General features: G+C 40.9%; 1 protein-coding gene across 1 annotated transcript in view; it reads left to right on the plus strand.

The window, feature by feature from the left end:
• Positions 1 to 11099, plus strand: part of STAMBPL1 (STAM binding protein-like 1) — a 39844-nt gene that overhangs the window by 19150 nt on the left and 9595 nt on the right. Inside the window, exons 2-6 of the mRNA XM_005875957.2 lie at positions 223 to 305; positions 3220 to 3437; positions 6050 to 6125; positions 7803 to 7898; positions 10181 to 10538. Of these exons, the coding sequence (XP_005876019.1) occupies positions 276 to 305; positions 3220 to 3437; positions 6050 to 6125; positions 7803 to 7898; positions 10181 to 10538 (778 nt within the window). The 5' untranslated portion in view covers positions 223 to 275. The remainder of the gene's footprint in view (positions 1 to 222; positions 306 to 3219; positions 3438 to 6049; positions 6126 to 7802; positions 7899 to 10180; positions 10539 to 11099) is intronic.

Genomic DNA, 11099 nt, shown 5'->3' on the forward strand with positions numbered 1-11099 from the left:
ACCTATGAACCAGGAGATCATGGTTCGATTCCCTGTCAGGGCATATGCCAGGGTTGCAGGCTTGATCCCCAATGATGATTCTCTCTCATCATTCATGTTTCTATCTCTCTCTCCCTCTCCTTTCCTCTCTGAAATCAATAAAAATATAAAATTAAAAATAAATAATAAAATAAAATTATTTAAAAAAATAATCTAAGCTCTGCTTTTTTGTTTTTGAGACAGATGAAGTGATCGAGAAGAAACACTGAACACCCTTATTTTGGAGACAGGGCACTATGGACTGTGAATTTACTGTGAATTCTCTGGTAGGTAGCACCACCTGATATTTTACATATGGTTGGAAAACCCAAAAAGGGGAACGGAAACAAACCAAATGTGAAATGAATCACAGTTACTTCAAGTAGTTTAGCACTTGTCATTTATCATCCATCTGTGTGGCCCCCTCCTTTAAGGAAGTGACTAATAAAGCCATCTTTGCTAGAATTAAAAATAATTTTTTCCACATGATTGTAAAGTGTTGCTTTGTCCGGTTAGATTCCAGAAGTGCAGTCCTTTAGCAGAACACACTATTTGAGAAGAATTTCAAAGCTGACTTTGCAGCAGGTCCATCTACCACTTCATTTGGGCCTCAGTTTTGTAGATAAAATGTGGAGGCTTACCTTGTGTGGTAATGACCGAGGAAAACATTTTATGGTTAACACCTACGTGTTGCTTTGGGATCTTGTGTAAATGTCTGCATTCTTGGAACTCTTGTTTTTCTCACTTTTCCACTTTCAGCTCAACACCGTGCACATTTTCTCTAGTTACATCTTAGAGGAAGCGTGTGCAGGAGAGGAAATAACAGGGGTCTTGGGGTCACATGGGTTTATTCTGTGTCCCAGATCAGTCTTCGAGCGTGAATATAGGCACATTATATAATCCCCATGGCCCTGTTTTTGTACTCTGTGCCTTATGACAATTGGAAACAATATTTTTAATGTTCCCAGCCTGTCGCAGGGGCTTGATAAGTGGAAGTTATCATTATTATCATTACCTACCCTCCTCCTGATGACCCTCCCCAGCCCACTCACTGCAGCCCTGTGGGTAACCCTGAGAGCAGCAGTATATTGCATACTCTCTACACACAACGGGTCCAACTTATGAGGAGTGAAGGAACATTAAAAATATTGTTTCCAATTGTCATAAGGCACAGAGTACAAAAAAGGGCCATGGAGGTTATATAATGTGCCTATATTCACACTCAAGACTGATCTGGGAGACTGATATGTCTCCTTTTCCCTTCTGCTCTAAATTGAATTGGCTTCCCCACCCAGTCACAGGAGGGATAGCTGGAGGCCTCCAGGGTGGGAAGCCCAGGCCCTGAGAGCATCCTTGGGAAGAAAGAAACAGGGAGGAGGAAATGCACCCACCTGTAGGCCGAGTCAAAAGAGTGATAGAAAGTGCAAGAGGCATAGCCTGCTTTGGACTTCATGTGGCCCTGGGAAACCCAGTTATGTATGGCTCTCTGGTTATATATTAAACCTCTAGAAGCAAGAGTCATTCCAGGTCTCTAGGATTCTATCTGCTATAAAATTACCACCCAGGTAGACCAGATGGCTTTGGGAAAACTCAAGGGATCTAATTCACTGCACCTGGCCCCTAAAGACTGGATCAGTAATTCATGGCCAGACTAAAACTATGTCTACTTTGATTTCTTTTTAAATTTTCTACAGATCTTAATCAAATGCTCTGCCCACACCGTAGTGAGACTTGTAACCTACCCTCTGACAAGCTGAGAGAGACTTGGGATGCTAAATTTGTTCTGGGCTAACTCCATTCTTGGGGCATCAAAAGATGGTAGAGTGGTCTAAGGTAATGCTTCTCAAACTGTAACATGCATCAGGGCCTCTGGGAAACTGGTTACAACTTCAAGCCAGTCTCCAGAGACTTTGAGTCTATGGAAATGAGGTGGGGCTGGTTAGGAATTTGCATTTTTGAGAAGCCTGGTGGATGCCGATGCTGCTGGTACAGGGAAGCACTGGCCTAAAGCAAGGGTCAGCAAACTGTGGTCTGAAGGCCCAATTCATCTGCTTGTTTTTGTCAATAAAAATTTGGAACAGAGCCAGGATTGTTTTGTTAAATACTATGGCGTGTGGCTGCTTTCACACCAGCACAGCTGAATGGCTAAGGTGGAGACAGTGTGGCCCGCAAAGCCTAAAATATGTGTTGTATGGCCTTTAACAGAAAACAAACAAAAACTTGCTGACTTTTTTGCCTTTCTGAAGCACTTTCTCCCGAATAATTGAATTATTACCTTGAATGTGTATATGCTGTGTTTTCCCAAATGTGCACGGATGCTGTTTTTATTAATAAAATGCAAATATATTCATATCACTAACTTTTTATTAGTAATTTTTTATTATTTTTGCAGTCAGGGACGACTTACTGTAATTACTATTATATGGAGGTCTGAGAGTCTTTCTTTTTTTCAAATATATTTTATTGATTTTTTTTACAAAGAGGAAGGGTGAGGGATAGAGAGTTAGAAACATCGATGAGAGAGAAACATCAATCAGCTGCCTCCTGCACACCCCCTACTGGGGATGTGCCCGCAACCAAGGTACATGCCCTTGACCGGAATCAAACCTGGGACCCTTCAGTCCGCAGGCCGACGCTCTATCCACTGAGCCAAAGCGGTTACGGCTCTGAGAGTCTTTTTAATGTTAAAAAAAGGGAGGCCCTGGAATCTCCTTATTAAATTAGATATAGTCTGGGACAGAGCTGAATCCTCATAGCAACCTTGAACCCAAGCTGCATCTTGGAGACCCTTCAGAGGAGAAGGACACGAGCCTTACCCTGGCAGGAACCCTTTTCTTGGTCTGCTTCCCGTGGCCCAGGAATGGAAACACCCATGAAGAAAAAGAATCAATGATATTTTACTTAAAATGACCTTCAACATTTGCATACCAGTAACTGCCACATAATTGTACTCTAAAACCTAAAAGAGATCTTCCCTCAAAAAAAAAAAAAAAGGGTATATTCATCCTTGAAGATGTGCGTCTTTTTGTGTGTGTAGATCACGTGTTAAAGCAAAAAGACGTTGCTTTCATCATCTTGTCAAGTCTTATGAAAAGCTTTCCTTAGATATTGGCGCCAGGTATTTAGTACAGAAAAATACATCCATCATTTCAGTCAGATCCATTTCTTCTTATAATCAGAGGTTCAAACTTTGCTTTGCAGAAAAAGTTAGCTGCTATGCCCGACCACACGGACGTGTCCCTGAGCCCGGAGGAGCGGGTCCGAGCCCTCAGCAAGCTTGGCTGTAACATCACCATCAGCGAGGATATCACCCCGCGCCGCTACTTCCGATCCGGAGTAGAGATGGAGAGGATGGCATCGGTGTACCTGGAAGAAGGAAACTTGGAAAATGCCTTTGTTCTGTATAATAAGTTTATAACGTAAGTCTTTGAACTGAGAGAATTGAAATATATCGACGTGATATTTTGGTGAGACGGTTTGGATGCCGGGAATGTTTTCGTGTTCAGACCAATTTTACAATCTCCAAAAACATTAAATGTGTAGGTTTTAAAATAACCAAGTAAATGTCCTCAGAGGCATCCATATCATGTCTGAAGCGTGGGGATGGGGAGAAGGTCAGGGATGTAATGAGGACTGAGATTCCCTCTCACTAGGCCAGCATGGTAATCTGCATGTCCCTGCCTTTAACACTCTTCTCAAGTAAAATTTCTTTGTTTCATGCCATTTTACCCCTGCAGGACTGCAAGCTTTATGAGAGCAGGAACCATAGTGCAGCTCTCGCTACAGCATCTAGAACAGTGATGGCAAACCTTTTGAGCTCGGCGTGTCAGCGTTTTGAAAAACCCTAACTTAACTCTGGTGCTATGTCACATATAGAAATTTTTTGATATTTGCAACCATATAAAACAAAGACTTATATTTTTGATATTTATTTTATATATTTAAATGCCATTTAACAAAGAAAAATCAACCAAAAAAATGAGTTCGCGTGTCACCTCTGACACGCGTGTCATAGGTTCGCTATCACTGATCTAGAACATGTCATTCACATTTTAAAAATTTGATTTGATGGGTTGAGTCCGGGGGATGAGTTAGCAATGGTAGAAGGATATGATTCCAGGATAGACTGTAACAGTCAGTTTGACATTGTAGTTATTAAAAAAAACACACACACACGACAACCAACACATACAATTTATTTAGCTGTGTAATAAGCTAAGTATAAAGGAATTTCCAAAATGTTCAGGGAAAGTGGCTATCTCAAAACAGCCAGTTGAAAATATCATACTTCTCATTAGAGAGATATTGTTAGTAACATATCCTAGTTTAAGACTTAACAGAAATGGGATTTGGATTTTCTTTACCAATTTGCCAGTTTACAGGTTGGGAAGATCTGTTAGCAATAGTGATTTAAGCTGAAACCCTTATTTTTGTTTTAATTAAATGTCACTTGTTGATTAATTTCACTAGTTCAGTTGGAGACTTAACCTGAGAACATTTGAGAAGTCGATGACTGGCAACCTTTGGTCCACCTGGCACAATTGTTTCTAGAAAGTTAAACAATAAATATTAAATTGGAGGTTATCAATTGTCATCGATAGCACATTTTCCCCCAAAATTTTAATTTCCTAACTACTACAGGTTACCAATTGGCAATATTTCTTTTTCACTTTCTGTTCAAATTTTGCACACATTTCTATGGAATTGAAAGTGTGTGGGAAAGGGAAAGGCCACTATACTCTCAGTTACTGACTAATCAGAATATATTAATCCTCCTCGGTCATTACCCATGTGGTAATTTGTAGTTCACTTACCTTCTCTGGGCTTTAATTCCTCATCTACAAATGACTTGAGGATGAATGTCTCTGAGGTCTCTTCAACTCGAAATGTTTGTTCTATTTAAAAAGACCTAGGCAACTAACAATTTATGTCGCCTCTTAAAGCCTTAATTCTCATTTGAGAAATGAGAGTTATAATACCATTCCAGGTTACCTGTAGGTGAAATGACGAATGCATGCATGCTTTGTAAACAACAGAATGTGAGTAATCATATTAGCTGATCAAAAATAGTATCTATAGCCCATCACAATCCATGAAGGGTTATTCATTCATTTAACAAATATTTACTGAGCACTTATTATGAGCTGTACACTATTGTCCAGGCTGGGGATACATCAGTAAGAAAATCCAATGGAAACAATATCTGGTGGAAGCATTACTTGTAGTTTACTGTATCTGGAAGTGATGTACCTGGTTGGCTTTAAGGATTTGCCTTTACTTCTGCTGTCCCCGGTTCCTCAAAAAGGAACAAGAAAAATAATTACCTCCTAATTAGCACCTAATCCACTAGGGATTCTAGCTGTTATTTCTCTTGGTTACAAATTTTCAGTTAAGAGTTTTTGATATATCCACCATGACACTACTGAATCACCAGTGGTCTTTTTTAAAAAATATATTTTATTGATTTTTTACAGAGAGGAAGGGAGAGGGATAGAGAGTCAGAAACATCAATGAGAGAGAAACATCCATCAGCTGCCTCCTGCACGCCCCCTACTGGGGATGTGCCCGCAATCGAACCTGGAACCCTTCAGTCCGCAGGCCGATGCTCTATCCACTGAGCCAAACAGGTCAGGGCACCAGTGGTCTTTTGTCTTTTTCAATCATGAGAAGGGATTATATTGATCTTTCCAAACTCTTACATTTTTACATGATACTCTGTGTTGCCAGCTTCACACGTAAGTATGATGGTGCTGTGGTGGGATTAAGTAGCCAGAACCCTGAGAAAGACCAAGTGACCTGGTCTATTTAGGGATCATCCTGACCCTCTTAACCTCAGGGCTTAGTTTACTGAGCTTAACACTCCGGTGAAGCCAAAATCATACTCAATGCCATTAGGCAGGTGAAATGAATATAGGTTAAATAATACTTTATTTAGCATGTCCTTTTTGAAAGGGAGGCTCATTCTCATAGTAAAATGATCATTGATCTTTTTCTGTCAGATAATGCTGAGACGTGCTTTCTCCTTCTCTAGCTTGTTCGTAGAGAAGCTTCCCAGCCATCGAGATTACCAGCAATGTGCAGTCCCCGAAAAGCAGGACATTATGAAGGTATGGTGGGGTCGATTCTCCCCTGCGGCATCAAATGTCCCACAAGTATCCATTACTGGTTCACACCCCCTTCCTTTCCTCCTCTGACTCATCCTCTTGAGAGTTTAAGCACCAAGATTCATTCCATTAGCCATGACATTTCGATTTCTTCTTCGACCTTTAATCATCATTTCTGAGCCAGGGTGGGATGTCTAATTGAAACTGAAGTGGAGGGAAGGGGAAGAAAAGAAACAGATCAAGAATGTGCTCAGTCACTTTCTGGCGTGAAGAAGAAATTATTTCACGGTTTCTCCCAGAGATTGACAGAATGGCTATCTATTTCTCCATACTTGAGACAGTCTGGCTGGGTGTAATTATTCCATGCAGTCCTCAATCTCCAAACTTTGAAAAGCATTGAGTATTAAGGTGCTAGCCTAATAGGTAATAAAGGGTTTAGGGGGTAGCCTGAAATATTCTTAAGGAAAAGGCAGATTGTTGAAATGTATTTATTCCTCATCAACATTTATAACATATAGTTTCAAATATCTTTACCTGAGATTGAATCCTTTTAAAGTAATATTTAAAATATCTTTTTCATGTATTAGTCTTAAATAGTTTGGGTTGCTTTTCTATGAAGGAAGATAAACAATGTAGACAAAGCCAATCACAGCATGAAATGTGAAATAACTCTCCAAAGGTATTTTACCAGATAGTGGAATAAAGGCTCTCTTACCAGTTACATAGAGCCTGAGGCTGCCTGTAAGCAGAACCCAAATTTTGTCAAATGGTCATCACTATTTTAAAATTTTTCTTTGCATACTTATCTGAAGGATCATTCATTTCCATGCTATTGTGTAACATTTCCCCTCAATTCTGTTGTTCATTCAACCTCAGAGGGTTCTGTATGGAAACCAAGTTCCCAGGCTGCCAATGTGACTCATTTACTCTAATTTGGGGTTATTCTTGTTTTTGCTTGTAGGCAAAATTCTTCAAAAGCATGTCTTTATGCTTGTTGGATGAATGGATGGATGGATGGATGGATGGATGGATGGATGGATGACAAAAGATTATGAGAACAGAAGTTTAGTGGGAGAGCCTGGAGATTCGAGTTCTAGTCATAGGGGGCAAGCCTTTTAATTTCTCTAGGCCTTTGTTTCCTCATCTCTAAAGAGAGGGGTGGGGGATTGTGCTTGGACTATGTCAGGTTTCTCAGCCATTAAGAGTCACTGGGAAGTTGTTTGAGATCCAGATTCCCCAACCCTTTCCTTTTCAATAAAGATCTGGCTCCGGTAAATCTGGTTTAGACCTGGGAATCTATTTTTATGGAGAGTTCCTCAGTGCATTTTATGGTCTGTCAAACCTAGGAGCACTTATCTACCATGTTCTTCAGTGTCCCTTCGGAGCATGGTGACATATCTTTACATACTGTGGAATGTGAAGTTGCAAACCCACTGCCTCAAAATGGGTCTCTATCCAAACAAAATGCAGATAAGCATTGCAGAGGGGTCCATTTCTCCCCTCCCCTACTGAGGAGTTACATTTTGGAACCTAGAAAAGAGATTTATTTTCCACCACCATCTTTGGTTACTTGTGTTTTGATTTCTAATTCACATTCCAGCTGTTTTTCTTTCTCAGCTGATGATCTGAAAGACTATACTGAAAACCACACTAATCAATATGTATATATATTTTTAAAAGAAACTGAAGGAGATTGCATTTCCAAGGACAGATGAATTGAAAAAGGACCTTTTAAAGAAATATAACGTAGAATACCAAGACCATATGCAAAGCAAAGTAAGTCCAATAAATTGGTACATTTATTTCATGCCTTTTCTGTGCAAATATACTTTTGAATTTCATTTTTATATGAGTTTTTAAATGTCATATGCATTTGATTAAAAATTAAAGATGCAGTGATGTAACGCCAATAAAAAATTCATGTTGATTTCCGGGTTAAGCACTTGCACCAAAGATGTGGTATTTTCATTTCCCTCCAACATCTAATAAAGTGATGCATTAGAAAATAGATTTCCTACAGAGATTTTAAAAGAGCTTTTTGATCAACTCTTGCCAATGTAACCTTGAGCCAGCTGACTGCTCTTTGATGATGAATGGAGGTAATAGGTGCTAGGAAGAGCAAGTATATGGTTTCTGATGTATCTAATTTGTAGACCTTGGAAATGTGAATTAGATTCTTATATATTGCAGTCAGTACTTCACTGAGGTAGAATTATAATTGTATGAGTGAAATATAATCATATCACCAAGGGATGATGGCATCTGGGTTCTTATTAAATAAAGAGTGAAAATGATAATGAGACTGAAAGGCTTTGAAAGAAGACATTGGCCAGTTTATAGGAGACCCAAGTTGAAAACATGAATTCTTGATGTTTTCAGCTTTCTTATAAAGATTGTTTTGCCTTTTCTGTTCATGTATTTATATGCTCTGGGAGTCATCACCTTTGCTGACTCTCACTTCAGTTAGTCTGAACACGGTCACAGAACTTCCCTACGTTCTTTGAGCATAGCCAGAGGTGAGGTTTGAGTAATGTGTGTGTTTTTTAAAAATATATTTTATTGATTTTTTACAGAGAGGAAGGGAGAGGGATAGAGAGTTAGAAACGTCAATGAGAGAGAAACATTGATCAGCTGCCTCCTGCACACCTCCTACTGGGGATTTGCCCGCAACCAAGGTACATGCCCTTGACCGGAATCGAACCTGGGACCCTTCAGTCTGCAGGCCAACACTCTATCCACTGAGCCAAACCGGTTAGGGCTTGAGTGATGTTTTTGACTAAGTGACAGAGAAAATGTTGAAATCAGAAGATTCCTGCAGGTGTGGATATTGATGACTTGATTGGATTTGAACTATGAAAGATAAAATGGATTCTGGAGGCTCAGACAAAGCAACAACAAGGGGAAAAAAGCCCAGTTAAGTCTCCTTCCATAGTCAGCAATGCGTCTGGTTGTCCCCTCCAGATTTCCTTGGGAGAAACAGCCTCAGCAGCTGTTGCCCGGTCTGGCTTCACAGTCCACAGTAGTAGCATCCCACGTGTATGACATGTAGAAATCTCCTTTATGCCTAGGAGAGATGAACAGACACACCGGTGAGTCCTGGCTACAGACAGCACCAGTATTACCTGGGAGTAGTCAGAAATGCAGAATCTTCGGCCCCACCCAAGCCTGCTGAATCAGAATCTGCCCCATAACAAGTATATGGTTTCTATGTGGGGCTGTAAGCTGTGCCCTCCCCCCACCCCCCCCAACTACCTTACAGTAGCTCCCAAAGTCTATTTTCACAATTATTTGGGGGAACTTCTTTTTAAAAATTATATTCTTACCTAATAGTACCTGGATATTTTTGATAAGACGGGAACTTGGGAATCTTCATTTTAAACAAAAGTGCAGGTTTGTTGTACTAGAGATGATTGGACCGCATTTTGAGAATTGTTTTTTATTGATCCCCCTTCTCTGTAAAGTTCCAGCAGTGTGAGTCCTGGAGTCACGTGCAAAGGGTTCTAGGGCAGCCTGTCCCACAGCACGGCCTGCGATGATGGGAGTGCTCTGTGGAACTCGCTGGCGGGGGAGACACTAGCCACATGGTACTCAATTCCTAGCAGGACTGAGGAATTGCATTTCTAATTTCATTTCATTTTAATATATTTAAATTGAAATAGCCACCTATGGCTAGTGGCTCCTATATTAGCCACTGCAGTCTGGGGTGATATAACCACTTCTGAGATACTTTGTTACTCAGGGTTTGGTGAGGCAGGCTGAGCAAAGCATCCTGACCTTGACTCTCTAATACTTAAAAGCACAGGGGAATGGAGGGAAGTTGACTGTCATGGCCTGTCTCTGGTAAAATATGAGTGGATTTAGAACTGCTGCCCGAATCAGGTTAAGGGGCTTTGGCTAGGACGTTATATATTTTCCTCACTGTCACACGAGTGTCCCTGCGGGCAGATGGCAGTATCTCGCTGTGTCTCTGTCTGCTGGAAGATTGAATGTCTAATCCCAGGGTGATGTTCTTGCCTTGGAAACTAACCTTTTGCTCTGGCAACCACATTTCTTTTAAGAACAAATATAGAGCCGAATTTCTCAAAAAACTGGAGCATCAGCGATTGATAGAGGCCGAAAGGAAGCGGATCGCTCAGATGCGCCAGCAGCAACTGGAAACGGAGCAGTTTCTGTTTTTCGAAGATCAACTCAAGAAGCAAGAATTAGCCCGAGGTCAGATGCGAAGCCAGGAAACCCCAGCGCTGTCGGAGCAGATTGATGGCAGCGCCTTGTCCTGCTTTCCCAAACACCAGAACAATTCCCTGCTGAACGTATTTGCCGACCAACCCAATAAAAGTGATGCCACCAATTATGCCAGCCACTCTCCTCCGGTCAACAGGGCCTTAAAGCCAGCTGCTACCCTCAGTGCTGTTCAGAGTAAGTGTGAAATGGGCCCCTGAAAGACATTGAATCTCTTCTAACGGGACCGTATTTCTGGAACATCTGGGAGGGTGTTCATTTCATTATCAATCGTGGTAGGACCCCCTCCATCATATGTATGCGTAGACAGAGCTAATCCTTCTGTACCATGTGGCTTGTACTATATGGAACCTGAAAATTCAGGATTTGCCCCTGAAAGAGCAGAGACTCAAATACACGGGACTGTATTCGGTCACGGTACAGAGAGTCTAAAAGAGAAGAATTCCAAGCATTATTTTTTTTCTTTCATGTATTTTATCAAAGAAACACGTGAATCTTAAACACTGTATACTGGGGATGAAAGATGTTGAGAAACTTGTTTGTCCAGAACTTTGCTTGGCAGTTTGAATGTAAATGGTTAGCCTTGCCCTGGGCCAGGAAGATCTCGTGCGCATGGGGCGTTAGCCTCCAGATGGATTATGGGTTTCTGCCAACAATTAGTGCTGCTGAGCGCTGCTATGTCTGTACTGGCAAGCTTTCAGGAACAAATGAGGAGTTCTTCCCAGCAGACACTGATTG

Source organism: Myotis brandtii, unplaced genomic scaffold (genome assembly GCF_000412655.1).
Source record: "Myotis brandtii unplaced genomic scaffold, ASM41265v1 scaffold475, whole genome shotgun sequence".
NCBI lineage: Eukaryota > Metazoa > Chordata > Mammalia > Chiroptera > Vespertilionidae > Myotis > Myotis brandtii.